General features: G+C 39.2%; 1 protein-coding gene across 1 annotated transcript in view; it reads left to right on the top strand.

Moving 5' to 3' along the window:
* The first annotated feature begins 329 nt into the window (after nt 1–329).
* Nucleotides 330–22898, top strand: part of CAPN14 (calpain 14) — a 44973-nt gene continuing 22404 nt past the window's right edge. Inside the window, exons 1-10 of the mRNA XM_063289266.1 lie at nt 330–578; nt 3502–3571; nt 4404–4525; nt 5858–5994; nt 6110–6284; nt 7035–7100; nt 9898–9983; nt 11495–11569; nt 13691–13854; nt 16921–17096. Of these exons, the coding sequence (XP_063145336.1) occupies nt 330–578; nt 3502–3571; nt 4404–4525; nt 5858–5994; nt 6110–6284; nt 7035–7100; nt 9898–9983; nt 11495–11569; nt 13691–13854; nt 16921–17096 (1320 nt within the window). The remainder of the gene's footprint in view (nt 579–3501; nt 3572–4403; nt 4526–5857; nt 5995–6109; nt 6285–7034; nt 7101–9897; nt 9984–11494; nt 11570–13690; nt 13855–16920; nt 17097–22898) is intronic.

Raw genomic sequence — 22898 nt, forward strand, 5'->3', positions numbered from 1 at the left:
CTTTTGATTCCCACTTTTCCTCCCAGAAACTTGGAGTGGTGTACATGATTCTTTGTTTGCTTTTTAAAATGTGACTTTGAAAAATTAACTCACTTTATTCCTTAAAATGATGCATCCCACAATGTTTTGATTGTATGGGAAGAGCCATAGAGTGACTGAGCGGGCGGGCTTGCTTATTTATTTATTTATTTACTTGCTGACCTTTTATGGTATCTTTCCAAACAGGACTAACTTGGATTGAAGAACATCTAGCTTTGGAAAAAGGGAGTCAGAACCAATACCCAGATCCAGAGTAACACCATTTGAACTTTTCCCCTTTGGACACAGCCATGCCTCTTCTGCAGCTACTTTGCCTGCCCCAGCAGAAGTGGAAGCGACAGCAATGGCGGCCCTTGAAGAGAAAAGGCTTTGCAGAGCCCAATAAGCTTGGCCAACAGAACTATCACACTTTGCTGGCAGAGTGCTTGAAGAACAGGTGTTTGTTTGAAGACAAGTTCTTCCCAGCAGATGTTAGGTCCATAGGCACAGGACCATTACTCCAGAAACTGCCCCAAAAGATACAGTGGAAGAGGCCACATGTAAGTGATGCAATTTGCATAAGAGGAACATGTTATTAAACGAAAGATAAGAAAACTGTTTGCTGAAATCTTAGAAAGTATGGAAGACCTGTTATGTAGAGGTACAACATGCTTTGCAAGCCACAGATCCAAAGACAATTCTGCGTAAAAAAAATCAGATAATGGGAAAGATCTTAACCTCAGATTTCAAAGAGCCACAATCAGGGCAGATCCGTACTTTCTGCTCAGCCCCTTGCCTGTACCAGACACGCACTGTTTCCCGAATGCAGGAATGGAGGACATTGTCTTCCTGCTACTCCGAGCCCATTGCAAATGTACCCTGTTCTGTGTTGATTCAAAACTGCTGTTTTTTTTAACCTGAGCTTTCTTCAGCCCTTCAGAGTGGATGATCTCTGGCACTTTTGTCTGTTCTTCAGCAGCCCCAGCTCCAACTGACTGCAGTATATGGCACAACCTCTCCCCTCCAGCAGCTGGCTGCTCTGCTGGTTAGCAGTGCCTTTTCTTCTTTTTTTTAATCTTGCAGTTGACCCAACAATGGGCTGTCAAATCAATGAACTATTCTGAACTCTAGGAGCTCATGTTCCATTCAGCCCTTACTTCTCTCAGTGGGCAATGTTTTTGGTTTCTGCCCAGGCTGGGGTGAAGTAGTCTGCCCTTGCTTGCCCACCCCCTGCCCAAAGTACTGTAAAGCGTCCTTTCCCTTTATTATTATTATTATTTTAAAAACATCATTAAGTTGCAACTTAGTGATGTTGTTACTTCATTTTTAGGAAGCTAAGCTATTAGCTCTTCTTTGCTACAATGTTTTCATGAACCTATCAAGGAAGGTAGAGAGCCTCTACAAGACTCTACAAGGCTCTACAAAAGCTCTACAAGAGCCTTGTGTGGCACAGAGTGGTAGGTGGCAGCATTGCAGCCAAAAACTCTCCCCGTGACCCGAGTTCGATCCCAGCGGAAGCCGGATTCTCGGGTAGCCGGCTCAGCTCAACTCAGCCTTCCATCCTTCCGAGGTTGGTAAAATGAGTACCCAGCTTGCTGGGGAAGGTGGTGACTGGGAAAGGCAGTGGCAAACCACCCCGATATAATCTGTCAAGAAAACGTCACGAAAGTGGCGTCCCCCCAAAGGGTCAGACATGACTCGGTGCTTGCACAGGGGACCTTTCACCTTTCACATCAAGGAAGTAGGATCAAAGGAACAAACCATTCCTTCTTGCTTTGATTATTTTGCAATGAGAGGAACAAAGAAAATGAAAGTTTCTGCTTTCTTGTCAAAGGATATAATAGGGGGAAAGGCTTAAAGGCATCCACATATACAAACATCAAGGAAAGCAAAGGAAAGGCACAGGGACTAGTGAAGAGGGAACAATCCTCAAAACAAAAAGGCAGGCCCTGGTAGACTGGTCTATACAGAAGCCAGCCTAGGCTTAACTATATTGCAAAAATGGGAAGGACAAAAGCAGGTGAACAACCAATCAGGTCTTGTGATGGCTGAAGTCCAGCCTGGTCCTGTTGCCATCCTACTGTAATCTGGACTGAAATATTTGAAGGCGGCTTAAGAAACAGCCAGAGGCAGCATGGGAGGCAAACAGCTTAGACAGCTATGTGGAATTGCCCAGAGTCAAAACTGATAGCAAGTCAGCTCAGATGGCCTGATTCAGCAACAGCATGGATTCATATGCTGTTGAGACTCAGCTGTGTGATCAGAAATGCACCTGACATTACTAAAGCAAGTGGGAAGATTGACCTCATTGTTTACTCTAGTCTGAATTGATCACTGTGGATGTAATGGTCCAAATCAGTGAATGTGGTGAAACATCACTGTTTTTTTCTTATTGTATTCTTCTAAAAATAGCTCTCCTGTCCTCTCATTGTTTGTTAATGGAAGCTGCTGCCATTTTATTGCCTAAACAAAGTAAGGCTGTTCTTGTATTCAATAACTCTGGATGAGCGTCTAGGGAGAGTGAAAGGAACAGACTGATTTCCTGTGTGGCCTTGGAACACATAGCTCTTTAAATTTAAATTTAATTTACTTTTTGCAATGTAGGAATAGCAGGAAACTCAGGCCCTTAAAAAGTCTGTGCTGGCAAATAATAGATTTTAGCAGTTTGAAAACTTAAAACATATTGCTTTATACCAAACAGATATGATGTCTCTAGTTCCTTGGATCATGACTTCAGTATTATATATTGCACATTTCTACTGAAATAATAAAAATATAAATAATAAGGTGGGATAGAGAAGCAAGCAGCCCCTAGGCATTTTGGATCACAATGCTGCACTGGGTGCCAGTTTGCTTCTGGGTCCAATTCAAGGTGTTGGTTATGACCTTTAAAGCCCTACATGGCATGGGGCCAGGTTACTTGAGGGACCGTCTCATCCCCATAACATCGACCCGCCCCATCCGGTCAGGCAGAGAGGGCATGTTGCGGACCCTGTCGATAAGAGAATTCCATCTGGCGGGGTCCAGGAAGTGGGCCTTCTCTGCAGTTGCCCCCGCCCTTTGGAACATCTTGCCCTCAGAAGTGAGGCAGGCACCTTCACTTCCGACCTTTAGGAGGGCCCTGAAAACCTGGTTCTGCCATCTCGCAGGTGGGCAACCATCCCTGGGGTTGGCTCATGCCTTAGAGCCCCTCCCACCTGATCAGAATTTTTAACCTCTTGGATTTTATACTTATTTATTGCATTTTATATCTGTAATTGTTTTTATAGATTTTAAATGTTACTATTATAGTTTTGATTTTATTGATTTTATTGTAAACTGCCCAGAGTCCCCCTTTTGGGGGAGATGGGCGGTAGCAAAATTTGAATAATAAAATAAATAAATAAACATATTTAGACCATAGGACATTGTATAAACATAGTCTTGTGGGAGGTTTAAAATGGCTTTATATATATATATATATTTTTTTTTCTTTCTTTCCAGGAGCTGCACAAGGTTCCAGTCTTTTATTCTACCAACAAAAAAAGGCTCTCTCTATGTCAAGGACTGATAGGTAAGAAATTTTCCAAGATAAAATGTTGTCTGTATTAATATTTATAATGTGTCAGGGTAGGCTTAGTCTACCAAACCCAATTCAAGAGCTGTGGCTCTGGAAAAAGCCCATTCTAACCTGGAACCGTCGGGCAGAAAATGGCCGGCCCTGACTTGGTCTCTGCCTCAGAGCAGACTTGGAAATACCAGAACCCCACCTCTATTTATCTAGTATAGGAAAATGTGTAGGCCTAAATGGCTAGAAGTTTTTAGACGGAATTTTCAGGAAAGTTAGACTATGAGGAAGATGAAACTTTTGTGGAAGGTTCTGAACTGAAATAAGGCAGATTAAAACCAACTGCTCCAGTTCGTGAAAGGGATGATTTGCTATCCCTTTAAGATTTCTCCTTTTGCCATTCTAATACTTAGCAGCAATAATAATATACAAAAATAAAAATGCAAACCCAACTACACAACCATAAATATATGCGAGTGGAAACAAGCATGCCATTTCTAAAGAAAACCTTTGTAACTTAATTGTGTAAGCTCCCCAGAGTCACAAATGTGAAATGGGCAGCCATGCAAATTGAATGAATAAATAGAATAAAACTTCACTGAAAGTATAAAAGGCTTGCTTTCTAATCTAAGTTACAATTGCAAATTTACTAATGAAGGTGAAAAGCATTCTGTAGAATAAGACACAAAAATATATCTGGCCTACATTAGTCAGTTCCTGGTTAATTATAAAACTAATAAATACCTGAACATGCGCTGCCTTCCATTAAGTACCCTGAAATAATGTTAACAAGTGGTTTTTAGGTCACCTTCTGTTTTCCTTAACTATTTTGGCACAGAGAACTGCTGGTTTTTGGCAGCTGTGGAAGCTTTAACATTTCATCAAGACATTTTGTTTAATGTGGTGCCGCAAAACCAGAGCTTTGAGAGGAAGAAATATGCCGGAATATTTCATTTCAAGGTGAGCATAATTCCCAGTAGAGCTATCTGATGAAACATCCTAACTGTAAAAATGCTATATGATTTGGTTAGATTTCTGTAAATGTAATGAATAATTCACACAATTCTGTCAATGTATATGAATCAGCCTTCCCCAACATAGTACTCTTTATAGGTTTGGGATAGGAATTGCCATTGATGTGCGCCTTTGCACAGGAAGTAAATATATGCAAGAGAGGTGTGTCATGATGTCATTATGTGAACTACATGAATTATGTACCGTGTTTTATGTTAGTCACGTGAAGTGGTGGACGCAAATTACGTAGCATGTGTCATTTACACAATGAAGCATGTGAGATTACTGTGGCTTCTACCAGATTCCCATTAGCATTACTTAATATATTCTTCATCTGTACTGGTCTGTCTGTCCACTGAAAAATATACAAATACACTCCAAAATACCTGATCTTGATTATCCCCTTTTCTTCCAAGCTGAGGGCCAGAATTACTACAGTCCTTGGATCACTTGGCTCTGAATGTGAAGTTGTTGTGGGAAATCCTTTAGAAACTTGTTTAAAGCACATTGTCACATTTTCTAAACAGTAGTTGACACTCTTCTTCTAACCCATGTGATTCTTTGTGAAGCATGAAGAAATAGTTATGTCAAACAATCTTCATTTTGGATGCTTCTATAATTATCCTTTTGCAACCCCCATAGCTTTCACATTCCTCCAAACTATTAAAAACATTGAAAATGGATTGAACAATGTCAGTCCATAAACTTAAATTAAACTTGAGAACCAGTACTGGAACTTGATATTTTTGCATTCAGCTTATGCACTTTTAAAATGTAAAGATGTGTTTATTTTGTGTTGGGAGTGGTAAAATGTATTAGTGCTTTAAGACTATGAAACTACCAACAAAAATATTATGAAGAAGCAATCACATCTGAGGAAAGATGAGAAAGGGAATTCTCTAAATCAGATTTGACATTTGAAGGAGAAAAAAGGCTTCATAATCCTGTGGAAAAAAAGCAAAAAGACTAAGAAGTCTGGATACTGAACTTTCACAGGCGAGACACACTTTTTATTCTGAAGTATCTAGTGCTTTAATTTATCAAATGTATGCTCATTCTTACTGCCTCAGACCCTTGAGATGCATCTTGGATTTCTATATCTTGAACTCATCTCTTTGAATGTCATTGTTTTGGTCATTATCCTATTATTGTAGCAAAAAGTTCACCTTTACTTTCCTGCAGTTATTGTTTGACCACCAGTGATGCAGGGGTAGATAATAACTTTTCTTCCCCTTTGAAATAGGAGCATGATCATCATATGTTCCCTTCCTTTTTCAGTTCTGGCATTTTGGAGAATGGGTTGATGTAGTAGTAGATGACCAACTACCAGTAAATGAAGACGGTCAGCTTCTTTTCCTCTCTTCTGTTTACAAGAACTTATTCTGGGGAGCTCTTCTGGAAAAGGCATATGCCAAGTAAGTGATTCCTCTAGCATTCTGTCATGAATCTCACTCACTCTATTTTAAATCTATTATAATCATCTAACTTACTGTACATTTAAGAAAACATTTGGCAAAACTTTCTTGGCAGGCTGTGTGGTTCTTATGAAGATCTACAGATTGGGCAAGTGTCAGAAGCTTTGGTAGATTTCACAGGGGGAGTTAATATGACAATAAAGTTGGCTGATGCACCCCCTGATCTCTGGGATATCTTAACAAGAGCAACCTACAGCAGATCTCTCATGGGATGTCAGACTCATGCAGGGGTAAGACCTTTCTTTCCTTTCCCCTTAAGTTGTTACTAAGAAATGTTGGGCCACAGTTCCCTATGAGTTATTTATTGAAGTAAGCATGACATTTTCTCTACTTAGCTGCCCAACAAATAACACTGTGAGATAAAAGGGAAGATGAAAAATAAGATTTTTTTGTGTCTGCCTTCAAGAGTGCAAATGCCCCCCTAAAAAAAAAAAGAGGAAGAAAAGAACAAAGTCAGTATGAATCACTTAGTAAGGACTTTGTTTTAAAAAGAAGCCTAAAACACTTGCAGTAATGAAAGACATAGATTATTCGTCATTTAAGATTGTCTCCACTGTAGCATGATCTCTCTGAGAAAGATTTTGGAGATGAATTGTACTCTATACAAATATGTAATTTAAAAATGAAGCCTACTAATCTGCTTTTGATGTTGTCACATGTGGAGAGAGAAAATATTACTGCTGTTCTCTTTTTCCACACTAAGTCTTTTAAAGCTCTATTCATGCCCCTTCTCAAGTTTTTTATTTTTCTAAGCTGAACAATTTTTTTTTCATCCAGCAGCTGAATCATCCACATAACTTCACAATAGGCTAAACAGAGTGTTTGCTAAGGAGTTTAGCTCAAGCTGGTTATACTGTAGTACTTACAGTGAACCAACCGCCACTTGTTTTCCCTTAAAAGCAGACTGTATTGGCTTCACTAGGAATGAGGAAGATAGTTCACAGCATGGTTAAATAGGTTGATTTTGTTTTGTCCTACAGCCAACAAGGGTCCTGGCAAATGGCTTAGTGGCTGGTCATGCCTACACTGTGACTGGCATTCGAAAGGTAAGTGCAAACTTGCTTTGATATTTCAAACATTAATGTTTCCTTAATGAGTCTATGTTCTTACCTTCTATCTGACCATAACAAGGAAGAATTTAAGAAATGAGCTGGGTGTTTAGCATTTTTAATCGGTAGATGAAGCCAACAGCACGTCATTTTCAATATGCGGTATACCTTTATTCACTCACACCTGACTATTGAATTTTCTGGCTTTCATTTTGTGTTTCTGGTTGTTGTTTTTCTTACTGTAGCCCAGTATTGGACAAACTTTTGGTGACTAAAGGCCAGATTTAACATCTTTTGGTATGCTAAGGGACACTGTGGTTAGGGCACTAATGCAAAGTGGCAAGGCCACATTGACGGGGTAATGTCAGAACTTTTTGTTTTGGCTTTTCCTAAGCTTCAAGGAGGAGTTTAGTGGAGCTTTTTTTAAAATAATAATGTGTTGCTTGTTTAAGAACTTACACTTTGATGCTTTTGGTGTGCATTTTTTACCTCAAAGTGAAGAACAATTGTGAGGCTGAAAACCATGATGTGGTTTGCTGTGTGAACCCAGCTAATTGTATTTTTCAGTAAGCTGTGGTTTAATGTGAGCTGTGAACCAGGTAATTTTAACTGCTGTTGCAGATGAAGTACAGTCTCTGCAAATAGGCCATAAAATAACCTACAAGCGGTATTTGATAGGTCATACCTGGCTCACCAAAATCTTAACCTGGACTATTGAATCTTAGCTTCACCAAGCTCTTAAAGCTTTGCTGTGTTGCTATTGATGGTAGATAGGACTGGGTCACTGAAAGCTCTGCCTGTAATATTGCCCTTATACAATTCAAGACCAGCTACCATAATATCAAGTCCTGATCCATGGCCTTTTGGAAACAGATATATGGGGGCCCTTAAGGAACATGCTGGGGTCTGCATGGGGAGTAGGGAAAGGATTGTGGACAAAGCAGAAAACATCTTGGATAAAATCTGCATTTTTCTTAAACCAACCCCAACCAATTTATTTATAAGCTGACTCCCCACTCTCATCTTATCTTAGCTAAACTTAGAATTACCAACTTAAATTTTAACTGACAGTAATGAGGAAGGGGCTGGGGAAGCACAAAAACCTTTGTAGGACTGCCACATATAGACCAAAGTGATGAATGATATTTCGCAAAACCCTGTGAAGGCACAGAGATAGCTAAGGAGCTGCTTTACTTTAAGCCATATTCCCTTTAATGGCATGAATAAAAGATAGGAGAGTAATAGCTGGCCTCTTGTGTAAATCAAAAGCTGTAATTGATTCATGAGCTCTGCTGACAGTAGCATATGCTAAGCTAAGATGAACAAGTTTCATCTTGCTAAAATGAGGTCAGTGGGAAAAGGAGGGGTCTAGTGTTTTCTTCCACAAATCATGTGGCCAAAATACTGGGCTCCTGTATCTAGTTTACACTTGACATACTGAATGTAAACCACCCAACCATCTTTTAACCTAGCATGGTATGCAAACTCAGCCCATGTGATTAGTTGATGATTCAGTGTGCTGTGCACACCCAGAAAATTGAGTAGATTGAGTAAACCATAGCTAAATACTGTATGTCATGTGAACACAGCAAATTGTATGTGACTATTATGACTGTTGAACTTCGGCTGCTGTATGAAGAGCCACGGGGGCTATGACAAGTTTGTATGTGTGTATAAATGAGAATAGTTAATTTTAAATAATGCTGGTGAATCAAAGATCACTCCGGATTAAACTATCTCAGTGGTCTGAACAATTGCTCTGATTTTGCACACATGATATCCCTGCCCTATTACCTTTGTATTTATTTATTTGATGAGAACTTATAACTTATTGGTTCCTTCCTACACCCAATTCATTTTGTTATCATAGCATCCTCACAACAATCTTGTCATTCAGTGACTACCATGGCAGAGATAGAATGGTTGCTCAAAGTTTATTTCAAGTCAAGTGGGTCTACTGGTGAATATATATACAACTCTGCCAGAATTTGTTTGTTGTTTGGGTGGGGGGGGGGCAACATTACAGAGATGTTTTTCATTGCTATCTTCTGGAGTTTTTTTTTAAATTTCCCACTCTAGTCTAAACCCCTAGGATTTTCTTGTGGTCTCTCACCCAAGTACTAACCAGATCTGATATAATTTAGCTTTTGAAATCAGCCAAAGTCATCTAGGTGTAGTCACTTATGCAGAAAAGAAGAAAGGAAGAATGAATAAAAAGAGAGAGAGAGAGAAGAGGAAGGGTGCAGAATTCCATAGTACCTGCATATGTTTATGTATAAATACATATCTATAAATAATTACTATAATCTAAATAGAAATACATCTCATTGTGGTAAAAAACACTGGAATTAGATTATTTCTGTGTCTGTTCAGTCTGCAGTTCAGATGTCAAGTGTTGATGAGCAACTTCAGGTCCCTTGTAGCCCCCTGTATGGTTCTTTATCTTTGTATTTTGGACAGGGTGTCCCTTCTTACAAGACATTTTCAAATGCAGATCATCCTCTTTAAAGTAGGAGCCATAGCCCACTCCCCAGCTCTCCAGCACATTGGCTGTCTATTTGGCTTCTTTTGGTAGATGGCAAACTATCTCCTGATGGATCGGATCCTGACAGAATGTGTTATTGGGCTTATGGAAACTGGATGGCCCTTAGAAGTATTTAGGGACCAAGTTACTCAGTATTTACTAGGTCTCATACTAATACCTTGTATTGTACTTAGAAAGTTATAGCTAACCAAAGCAATGAAAAGTGGAGCAATAATTCTTACTGTGGCAATCTGTTATTTTTTCCCAAAGGTGACATGCAAACATGGACCTGAAAATTTAGTGAGACTGAGAAATCCCTGGGGAAAAGTTGAGTGGAAAGAGGATTGGAGTGACAGGTGAGTCCTTACAGCAAAAAGAAGTGACACTTCAGATGGATGAAATCTCAGTGCCACCTGCAGGCAGAGATTAATACAGACAGTCTCATCAGTTAGACCACAATACTTTGAGGTGTTCTGAAAAATCAAACAGCACCAGTGGAACTGAACTTGGGTGAATGTTAAACACATAACAGCAAAGTTCAGAAGATAAAACATGGTGGTAAAGCTGTATGAAAAAGACATTTTATAACTTTCCCTGGTTTCAATTCCTAATGCATAATATGTTTAATCCAAGACACACCAAAATCTCAGCAATGTTATTTGTTTACTAGGAACTGCAGCAGCCTAGATTCATTGGAAAATTTTAAACCTATCTTGACCAGGAGTGAGAATATCAGCCAGTGCTATAAGCAGTTATAATAGGGGCTGAGAAAATCCACAGGAACTGAATCTTTTCCTGCTAAAGTTTAAAAAAACTGTCTTTGGTAGCATTGATTTTTAGTGATATTATTTGTTGATTTAAAGATATAGAATCAATCTGTAATTTAAAAGAAAGTGGATGCACTAATTGTATAAAAACTAACCTGTACATTAACATCATATATGTAAAGAATCCATAGAAAATAAATTTACATAACCAATCAGCTGATTTCCTCATAAAGCATTCTTTATATGGACCATCAGTAGTGGAGCTTCTTATATGCAAAAATATTTTGAGGATTAACCAGGGTAGAAAGATGGAAAAAATTCATTGGCATATTATAATATGAATTTATGTATTTTGAACATTTAAACTACAGGTAGTCCTTGTTTAATGTCCACTTGTTCAGTGACCATTTGAAGTTATGACAGTGCTGAACAAGGGGTCCTCACAAGGGGTCCTCGTAGTCGCAGCTGTCACAGCATCCCTGCAGTCACATGATCAAGATTCGGGCACTTGATGACCGGTGCACAGTTATGATGTCACAGTGTCCCATGGTCACGTGGTCGCTATTTGAAGCCTTCACTGCCAGCTTCCAGAAGCAAAGTCAATGGGGAACCTGGCAGAAGGTCACAAATGGCAATCATGTGACTGGAGGATGCTGCGACCATGCAGGATTTGCCTAACAATGGCAACTGGGACTGCCAGAACTGCTGTTGTAAGTTGGCACAGTCATGTGATGTCGTGCCTTGTGGCTATGTCGCTTAGTGATGGAATTCCCAGTCCAGTTACTGTTGGTAAGCAAGGACTACCTGTAATGTATCAACCAAACTGCAGTTGTTATCTGAAATTCACTTTCCTCTGAATTTTGCAATGCAATTTTCCAACTAAACATTATATATTAAACAAGCAAACATGCCTCATTAATTTAGGACTGGAGAAATGAGAGTAGGTGAGTTCTGGGTGTGCAGAGATAGCTGTGTTCAGTTGAAGCTCTTTCTGAGCTGAACCCATTGTCAGAGGGTTCAGACCTTTAATGAACCTGTAATTCTCAGTGTATCAAAGCTGAGTGAGCTTTTTTTTAACGATCACCTTTTTTCTTCTTTAGCTCTGGAAAATGGGAGCTACTCAGCCCCAAAGAGAAGATTTTGCTACGAAGAAATTCCGATGATGGAGAATTCTGGTACTTTCATGAAATAATAGATAGTTGTGTCTTTCAATCTATTCTTTTCCAGATGCTCTTGCTCAGTCCTAACTTAATTTAAGATCTGAATAGAAGCAGGGAAGGGGCAGGGAAATATGGAAGAGGGAATGGGTATACAGAGTGCAACTCTGTTGCCTCTTCTCTTATGGAGTGAACATCACACACCTGCTTCAATGACGAGCTTTGTTCAAATCACCTTCCAGTTGAATTGCTTCATCAAAACTTTGCATAGCCACAATAGGTATACTCAGACTAGGCTATCCCTAGATTCTAGTAATCAGATACAGTAAAATATATTACATGCCAGAAGCATACATCAAATTCTAATAACATTCAATATCCAGCTCTATAGCTAGTGTATAACTATTACGTTAAATAGTGGGTTAAAACATCTACCAGGTAAAAAATTGAAAAATAATCAGATATTTGGTGAGTATGTATCAAATATTTGAGTAGTCAGAATGAATATGAATGTTTGACTCCAATGTTTGCAGAGGAAGATTGTAAGAAGGAAACCCCTTTTCACTCTAGTCTGATCTGAGAGCTAATAAGAAACTCCTGCATAAATTATTTCAGCAAAGAATAGTTAGTTACCAATAATAAAGTAGGGATTTTGATGCTGTTGGAGAGTGGATGTGTTTAGTTTGCAAAAAAGAAGATTAAGGTGAGATATTACAGCTATCTTGAAACCTCCAAAGAGTGTTATGCAAAAGATGAAGCTAAATTGCTTTCCAGTGCTCCAGGAGGCAGGCTTACAACCGATGAGAAGGAACTGCAGAGAAACAGATTTCTCATTAAATATTAGAAGAACCTTCCCAACTATAAAATTTGGTAGAGTTGCCTTGGAAAGTAGTGGACTAGTTCTATCAGTTACAGCTGTCTCTGCATTTCCTGTATGGAGTATGAGTTTGTACAAGGTGAGATGAGATTCGGTGGAGCACTTCAATTTGATCATCTCATCTTATTAAAGGAGATCCATCTTGCAAAGCAGCATGGTGTTTTCACCTATTCAAGCAGCCATGCTTCTTCAATTTGGCCATTTTTCTGGCCTTTAGTGGTCTTCTGTGCATGTGTAGTTCATGGGTAGAACCAAAGGGGATACTTAAGGTGAATTGGCTCCCTCTGAGTGGTTTGTGAGGCTCAGTGAGTCATCTTTGACTCTTCATGTTGAGTGTGGAAGCAGACTGTGTTGCGTTTAATGCTTGAAGCAAAGCAGCGAGAGACAGCATACCCATTTTGCCTAGGCCTAATAGTAGGGAGTATATGCTTTAGTCCACTGTATCCTGTGTCTCAAGAGAAAATGAACATTTCTGAACTATGATGCAGAGGCCTCAAAGGCCTGCTTGACTCAGCTACACTCCTGTCTTTGGTACAGCACTAGAGAGGACCTTTTCCAACATGGCCTGGGCCTTTGCATATTGCCTGAATGGTACACTAAGGCATAACAACACATTACCATTGAAGTATAAGAGCTTAACCTAAAATATGATGAAATCAGACACTTCTTACTCCAATCTGCACCAATGAAATCTTTGCAAGTAGGTTTGTATTTGGTTTAAAAAAGGCCATTTGTGAAAACAGCCTGTCACATGTTTCCACATACATTTTTACTCATGTCATCACATTCACATTCACATGCACACATTTCACACAAATGCTTTACAGGCACACCTTTTTCACACGTGCGCAAATGTGCACACCTCCATATCCACAGTCAGAAAATGTGATTTATTCCATTTTTTTTCATACTATAGCATTTTACCGCTAGGTGGCAATATCAACATAGACTTTAATGTTATGCTTTTTGACTGATAATATTCCCCAGCTAATTTTTCTTTGCTCTTGCCTTTTCATTCCTGCACTCATAGTCATGTTTTAACACTGACAATATGTCAGGCATTTTACACAGATCCATATTTTCTTTTATCCTCTACTTTGGTGGTACCCATCCTCTTTATCTGCAATAATTGGACAAGGTGACAGGGGGAAGATTTACAGAAGTTAGGTTGTTGGCCGTGCCCACATAATCAAAACCCTGTTCCTTGTTTACCTATGTGGTCATAAAACAAGCCCTTTCTTTGGTTGTTTCTTTAATCATAGGATGTCAGTGGAAGACCTGAAAACCCATTTTGTGGATCTGATGATCTGTAAATTGACTCCTGATCTCATGAGTCAGGAAGATGGAAAGAAGTGGATGTGCTCCATGCAGTTTGGCAAATGGGTCACAGGAAGCACAGCAGGTGGCAGATCGAAGAGCCGCCGAGGTGAGACTTCTTGGGGAGATGAGCTTTGGAAAATAATGCCTTGGTTTAAGGAGCTAAGCATCTGTTCTTTTATAATAATGTCTATAAAGCAACTTGGAGACAATCATATCGTATAGAACGTTATGATATCAAAATGCTCAGTTAAATCCAGTTGAGGAATTCTTCTTAAACTGTTCCTGTTCGATAATGATGTGCTTCAGCATGCACATCAGGTTATATGTAAAATTGCAGAAAAAGTGAGTTTTTCCCTTTACAGACCTTGTGGGCAGACTTTTTTCCCATTGGCAGGAACTGGCAGGAACCTACTGTACCTACAGGCTTCAGCTGATGTATTACAGGTAGTCCTTACTTAACAACGGTAATTGAGACCAGAATTCCCATTGCTAAGTGATGCGGTCATAAAATGCAATGCTTTGTGACTGTATCACTTAGCAGTGGCAATCCTGGCAGTCCCTGTTGCCATTGTTAAGTGAGGATTATGGGTCGTTAAGCTTTGCTTGTGGGAAGTCAGTAGGGAAGGTTGCAAATGGCAATCATGGGATGCTGCAACTGTCATAAGTGTGAGCTGATTTCCAAGCACCTGAATCACAATCACGTGACTGCAGAACACTGTGACAGCCACAACTCTGAGGACCGGTCGTAAGTCCCCCTCGTTCAGCACCATCATAACTTTGAACGGTCGCTGAACAAGTGGTTGCTAAATGAGGACTACCTATAATCTGTTTAGAGGCCCTTAAAGGGGAAGGTGGCTTGAAAACTCCACAGGTCCTCTTTTGCAACTGCTCCATCACCCCAATGCAGCCCCAAGTCACTTTGCTCTGTTTTGGACTCTGCGGATTGTTCCAAGTATACTTATTTTCCCCTCCACACTAACCCAGGCAAGGGAACTGGGTGAAGCTGACAAGAATTTTGGTTATGTCCTCCTTCTCTTAAGCAGAGGAACAAATGTAAAGTGCTAGGTTATTTCTTGGGTTTTTGAGTGTGGGAGGGCAGAGCAACTGCCTCATGTGTTTGTTGTTCCAAAACCAGTGGCTCCAAAACCAATTCTGTCTCTTCCCTTTCTTCCTTCAGGGCACTTCTCTGTAGATACTGTTTATAACAATACCTGCACTCCAACAACTGGAAACCATAGTTGTTCTTGTTATTATTCAGTTTGATGCCATTTGACTCCAAATGACTTTGGGCAGCCCACAATACACCAGACAATATAAAAACAATATAATGAGAAGCAACAAATGGCAAAAGCTAACTAGAACAGAAGAGAAAGGGAAAAAAAGGATAAGATAGCAAACTGGGCAGACACCCCCAAACATCCCACCACCTCATATCCAGCAGAGGGGGCTCCAGCCACTGAATCCCAAGGTCTGGGAGAACAGCTAGGTCTTTATGGCCACCCAGAATGTCAACAGGATGGGAGCCATCTGAATCTCAGTGGGAACCTCATTTCAGAGATCAGGCACTATGACAGAGAAGGTGCGCTTCTTGGGTGCTGATAGATGGCATTGTTTAATTGAAGGAACCCCAAGTGTGCCAACCCTGTCAGTTCAAATTGGCTGGGCAGACACCACCTCAAATAACCAGGGCCTATGCCATGTAGGGGTTTATACACCATAACCAGGACCTTGAATTACACCCAGTACAGTTTGCAGAGAAAAGATGTCACATGTGCATACCAAGGCATGCCCATCACTGCCAATGTCATTGCACTCTGGATCAGTTGAAGTTTCCAAGTGGTATTCAAGGGCAGTCCCATATAGAGCACATTGTAATATTCAAGCTTTGAAGTGACTAGGGCATGAATCCCTGTCTGAAGAGCTTCCCAAGGTGCAACTTCCTGGCCACAGCTGCCACATGCTCATCAAACAGGAGCTGTGAGTCCATGAAGGCACCAAGATTATGTACTACTCTTGAATGGGGAAGTGCAACCCCATCCAAGGCCAAAGATGAAATATCTCCAGAACCAAGTGGCTCCAATACCCACATCTACTCAGTCTGGTAGGACTGAGTCAAAGACTTCCTCCTCATCCTCCAGGCACTGGGACAGGACCTCAACAGTCTTACTTGGCTGGCCTAGGTCAAAGGATCTAATTAGGTAACATCAACATACAGATGATATCAGACCCCAAACTGGTAGATAAACTCACCCAGCAGTTTCACATAGATGTTGAATAAGAGTAGGGAGAGAGTTGAACATTGTGGCACCCCACAAAAGAGGGGTTGAGGAGAGGGAGTGAACTCTTTCTTCCAGCCAACGCCAACTGGAACCAGGCCTGAAGGAAGAAAGAGAACCACCATAAAATGATGTCCCCCCATTCCCAATTCCTGGAGCTGTTCCAGAAGATCAAAATTGGTACACAATGTATTCTAGAAATATGGATTTGTAGGCAAGGTAACAATTGTTTAATTTATTTTGTTCCATATCAGTGTGTGTGTTCGACAGGTTTTTGTTGTTGATCTAGGACCTATAGTAGATGGTGGAGGGCATTGACTGGGTAATGGTTTTTGCACTCTCCTATTGATAAGCTAAAGGGTTCATAGTATTCACTGTTTGTTTTGTGTGCTCCAGTGTCTGCAGTGGTGAAGATGATCAAAGATCAGCTTCAAAATGGTTTAGAACTATTATGAAATATAAATGAAGTCATGTGGAAATTCCCACAGTCTTCCCCAAAGTGATGCTTCCCAATGTTTTGGCCTGCTGCTGCTTTCATTCCTGATGACTTGGCCATGTTCAGTAGGGTAAATAGGAGTTGCAGTCCAAAACATCTTGGGAGTACCAGATGGATAACACTCCCTATTATGAAACTATATAACTGCTAAGGAAGACATTTGGGTGTTTTAATGTATACAGTTCTACTTTGGAAAATATTTTTCTTGCTTGCTTATTTTAAACCAGACCAGCTAGATCAATGAAACCGTTTATAGATTGTGTGGCATTTTTCTTAATGTTAGTTCTATTCCATTTCTGTGGGGTTTCTTTGTCAGCAATCTCTTCTAGTAAGCTTCACAACCAGGCACAGAATGACATTCTGGGAATGAGGCCTACATTTTTGTTGTTTCCTCCTTCAGGCTCTTTTTGGATGAATCCTCAATACTTGTTGAAAGTTTTGCAAGGCAATGGAAGCAAAAGGTCTTTATACTCATGCAGCGTGTTGGTGTCTCTTATCCAAAAACACAGTGGCAAACATCGGAATCGAGTCCCTCATTTTCACATAGGCTTATCGCTCTATAAGGTAAAGAGAATTGTTTTGTGCTTAAATGGGGGTATGAACTGATCAAAACAAAGAGAAGGAAGCTCCTTGGCTTTGTCAGGCAAATACTGTAATTATCAACTTCTTTTCCCATTTAGAACAGTGATCTTAGCCAACAGTGATGGCCCTGGCCTGGCTGCATCGAATAGGAGCTGAATATTTAGTCTTATAGAGATTGTTATTAAATACAGATGAAGAGAGATGATAAATTAGAGGCAGAAAAAAAGGAGAAGGGCCAGGAGAAATAATACCTCATGTAAGGAAAGCATAAACAAGACCCTACAACCAAGTTCTGTTTAGCAATCAAAACCTTTCCTGTTTGATAATCCTCTTAAGATGGCAAACACACCAACATTTCCTCCATTTCAGCTTAATTTCTTGCACACATTAAAAAGGTGCATTGAGTTTTAATGGCAACGTAGACCTAAACAACCCTGCAATGCCTCTACAAGGGTAGAGGTTCCGGTTGATGAGTCCAGTGCTTTCATGTTCTGATTGGTTCTACCACTTAACAATTTTCACTTTTAAATGTCTTGGTGCTTACTTGTTGACTCATGTCCTTTCTCTTCCTTCTAGGTGGACCAGGAGGTATGTAGAACCTTTTCATCTTTTTCTTTTCTTTTTTTTGGGTGGTTTGGCACCATAGTTGTTATATATTACTTTTCCCTGCTCTTTTACTGAAATAAGATGCAGAAGAAAATGTGCAACTAACCTCACTGAGTTCAGCAAAACTGACATTCTGCTGTGAATACGATTTAAGTTTATTCAAAGTCTGAATGTTGGAGACACAATGTTGAAGGTAGACAAACTGAAATGAAACAGACTTAAGTTAGTAATGAGGAACATGTCTCAGTGATTGCAATGGATTTATTTTAAGTATCATAAATCAAAATATTTATGGGTCTTTATGTCAAAATGTTGAAATGTATTGCTTCCAAGGGCTGAAATATGATTCAGATTGAAATCTTAGTAATTTCTTCTAGAAACTATTGTTGAAATTGTGTTTAAAAATATCAAAACTATCACAATCTTGATAATTTTTTTGTTTTTCCAGATCTGAACAGTGTCCAATATGAGTGTTTAGACCTAGCGTTCAAGTGTATAGCATTCAGTATTCTTTGTTCTTATTTTAGACAAGCTTCTTAAGGCAGTTAGAAAAAATGACTGTTAATGCCAAAGTGATTGAATACATTTCAAGATAATGCATTTTTATGGCTTAATTAAGGATTAATGGCAGTGTTCCTGGGCTGTGCCCAGAAGCAGTAGACAAGGTTGAGTGAGAAATGGTTTTATTACATTTCTTTTCTTTTCCCTTCTTTTCCTTTTTTTTTTTTCCTGGTTCTAATAATTATACATTCCTGGGAGACGTTCAACCACCTTTTTGGCTGATCTGTGGAAATTACTTGTAGATGCCACTAAATCGATATAAACATTTTTCTCTACTGCATGTAGTCAGCATTAAATAATGTTTTTAAGCTGCTTCATCTCAAGTATGTTGAGTTTTTCAAATTTAATAAATGTATTTCTGTATGGAAAGAGCTGCTTTCAAGAGGAGGTTAGATGCTGCCGTTCAGTAGAACAGCTTTTCCCAACCTGAACTTTCTCTTACATCTGGCTTCCATCTCTCTGGGTTCTTAGTGAGGTCCTTGTAGCTTGGTAGATTCTGGGAGAGCTGAAATCCAAATATTTGGAGGACATATATCTTAGGAAAGGCTGCAGTACATGTATACATACATGCACATTTATTTATTTATTTATTCAAATTTCTATCACTGCCCATCTCTCCCAAAAAGGGGACTCTGTACAAATCCATTACAGAATTCTCTTTCAAGATAAGCAACAATATGCAAGGCACAAACAAGGAGTAGACATAGTGAGCAAAAGAAATGAAAGGTATGAACTAAGAGAAAAGGAAAGGACATTTAGCACAGGCTATTTTATACTAGCCTTATTCACTATACCTCTCCAGACTTTTCTATCTTTACAAACCATCCTTGTTTCTATTATGTCTGTACACCTATTCATACATTGCCGTTTGTTCTTGAAGCGTTTCACCTCTTTTTTAGAATTTTATGTACCTCAGCCATGATTTGCTCAGGGTCTCCTTTTTCTTAATACAGTTACTCTTCCTGCCTTTATATGTTGTTTTGCAATTCAGTCTTCATCTATTCTTTCTATATGAACCAACCATCTCAATGTACTGCTTTTCTCTTTTCTATTCAATCCACATTTGTTCATAACCCATTCGTTATTAACTCAAACTCATATTTTACCACACACACCTCTTAAGTAACCCTAGCCCATAGCATTCAACTTTCTTCTGTTTTGCCTGCTGTACCCAATTCTCACTTCCATTTACCAAAGTGGGCAGAAACACATCTTATACACAGTCCTTTCTGCTTCTTTTGACAAACATTTGTTTCTCACAACAGACCACATAATACACATAGTACTGTCTTTCTACTAGCATTTGCACATCCTAAAATGTGTCTATCCATTCTCCCATCTTTAGTAAACATTCTACAAAGGTACACAAGTTCATCTACTTGCCCCAGTTTTATGTCATTTATTTATAACTCACAATTGTTCACTCCATTTCACCCTGTCAAACACAACCACAATGGCTTTGATACATTCATTCATATGCCTTATTTCTATTGTATACCAATTTTATTGCATTCAGCAAAAGAAACCAACCTTCTCACAAAACTTTCCATGATTCAAGCCTATTCATTTTTTTATGCACTTTCTCTAAATCAGTGTTTCTCAACCTTGGCAACTTCAAGCTGCGTGGACTTCAACTCCCAGAATTTCCCACCCAGCATAGCTGGCTGGGGAATTCTGGGAGCTGAAGTCCACGCAGCTTGAAGTTGCCAAGGTTGGGAAACACTGCTCTAAATCAACAAATGTACACACTTTTCTCAGTGCAGGTCAAGAACAAAATCTGGCTTGAATACTGTCTTCCTTGCATGAATTTTGCCAAATGCCTCGCATGCTTAACAAATTATCATTAAACACATTTTTCCTATCATCTGGCATCAGTGTAATCTTCACCAGCCTTGCTGTTCATAGCATTTATGACTTCCTTTCCATAATTTATTTTTCTTGGATGCTAACATTCACAGCATCCATATCAATTTTACGCTTCATTTCCCCAGATTCCTAAAATACCCATTCCAGGTTTCCTTCATTTTCAGTTTAGTCATAAATGATTTTATCATTTTGATGTTTAATTCTATTCACTCTGCTGGAGGCTCCTTGTGTAGCCCTTTTCACCCACTTCTGAAGCAATTTTTTATTTCCATTAATATTGCTCTGCACTTTCTCTGTCTTTTTTCATCCTAATTGTTCTGTGTTCTCTGCAGCTTTTCTTCTCTATACTTATCTTTGCAACTTTTTTCCTCTATACTTATCATACTATATCTTTCTCTCTTCCTCACTTTTGCAACAATCATTGCCTTCTAAACAGTTTATTTTCTTACCAGTCTCTTTTACCATCATTCCACATTTCCTTTTTTCATACTTCCTATTAGCATTAACTCCACACACTTCTCTGGCATTCTGCAAGAAAATTATTTTCACTTCATTTCAAGCAGCTTCCACATCCTCTTTCCTTACATCCTGCCTTACATTATGCAGAGATAATCTATCTTCCAATATTTTTTATATGCTTTCCTTTTTATGCAAGACTTGTACTCTTTCTTTATTCTTCTTTCCTCTTCTTTTAGCTCTGTTTCTCCCTAATATTACTCTAGATACTCCCAAAAACTGGTCTGCCCATATTCAGATTATCTCTAAATTTATAATGTCTGTATTTTTTCAAACATCTTTGTTTTACAAATCTATGTATTGATGAAAACTTGTACACACAATTCATGTCTATTTTCATATGGCTACACATGCTTTGAAAATGGTTCAGAAATGTAGCTTCAGAATGTGTGAAAGCGTGAGCACAGCACCTCTGTTTAGCAGCCATGTCTTTTTTCTCAGTCCTGTTTCTACATATTCTGAAACACTTCTGAATCTTTGTCAAAGCATGCCCAACCCAATCCTATATTTTAATACACATTTTAAAAAATGCACATTTTTGCAAACAAATTTCCTTGCAATATGTCCATCATAACTGGAGGGTTGTTAGTGTGGGTTTATTCTCTGCTATCTTACTCATGCTTCATTTGGATCAAATTACCATTTGGAGGTTTCCTCCTCCACGTTTTAAATATATCAGAGGAATAGAATCAAATCACAAGCAAAGTTGTGTGTATGGTCCTAGCCTAATGATCCTTGAATGAATAACATGCTCTGCACAGTTAACAAAATGTCCTAAATCAATAAAAATATTGAATCTACATAAAGTCATCAAAATCAGCATCCATGAATGACATAAAACTGTGACTAAGGTAGCCTGAGACTAGCCTGTAAAAATAAAAGAAAAAAGAAGCTCATTAGTACCAAGATGAAATGCACACAGCAAATAAGTAACTAAAAACCCTGGGAACATTATATTCCCACCTGGCAATGAATAGACCACATACAGGTATCAGAGGAAGTTCTCTAATGAGCATGTTCCATTGGAATAAGGACCAAGATTGATGTCAGCCCAACAAGGTAGACCAGACTAAGAAACTAATACCATATAGGTCAGGGCCACTTTTATTGTAAGAGCTATAGGAACAGAATCTTGTGTTTCCCCTTCCTTCACTTTATCTTGTGTGTGCTAGGGAGGGGCCTGTCTGAGACATGTACTTAAATGAATTTCTTGGCCCAGGATCATGCCCCTCTTATCTGATCATAGCCTTGGTTGCAGCTCTTTCTCCTGTCCTTCAAGGCCTTTCCCTATTCCCTCTACATTTTTTACTTTTATTTGTTTATTTGATTTATATGGCTGCCTATCTCACATACATGACTCTTGAGAATCCTATGGATAGCAATGAAAATGAACAAATGGGTCATAGAGCAAGGGAATCAGAGTTCTTATTCAAGGCACTAATGACCAGGATCAAATTATCATATTTTGGATACATTAATTGTGCCAAGTCCCAGTTCCTTAAGAAATCCAGAAAGGTGGGAAAAATGGAAAGAGGACAACTTTCAGCAAGGTATATGGACTCAATTACATCAGTGATGAGAGCACTATTGGGAGACCTGAAGGGTCAGGTTGGGGATAGATCATCCTGGAGAGGCTCTGCCTATGTGATTGCTAAAAGGTGACACCAAATTGATGGCACATAATCAAATTAAATCAAGTTTACTGAGCAGAGTATGCCTTAAATGCACTTGCCACATGACAAAACTCAAATCCTCAAGAGATTGTCCAACTTGTCAGAAGCACTCAAGTTTTATCAAGGTTTGAGAACAATCCACAAATTCAAATTCTGACAACTGTCCAAATGTTCTGAAATTTCACTTCAGATGTAATGTGAATGTTCTGTTCCAGAACAAACCCACCAGCCTTTTGTGCTTTGAAAGCTAAACTCTATGCACTGCTTTGCTGTGAAAACTGTCCAGCTGTTACTGCTCCCCATAGGGAGTGCTTAAGGCTATAGGGGATGGCTAGCTATATTATTTGGCTATAACAGAGAAACCAAATCTATCTGTCTCTCACGTGGAGCTTTGGACCAATTGGGAGACAGCACTTTGCCATTTAAGCTCATTGAAGCTTGGAGCCGGAGACTGCTAAGAGGTAATTTCAGACATGTATTGAACACCAAGATTAATATAGTGAAGTACAAAACCAAGACCAGTTTTAAAATTGGAAATACAATGAATCACAGCATTGACCAAAGCATAAAAGCT

This window comes from Candoia aspera, chromosome 1 (assembly GCF_035149785.1).
Source record: "Candoia aspera isolate rCanAsp1 chromosome 1, rCanAsp1.hap2, whole genome shotgun sequence".
Classification (NCBI taxonomy): domain Eukaryota; kingdom Metazoa; phylum Chordata; class Lepidosauria; order Squamata; family Boidae; genus Candoia; species Candoia aspera.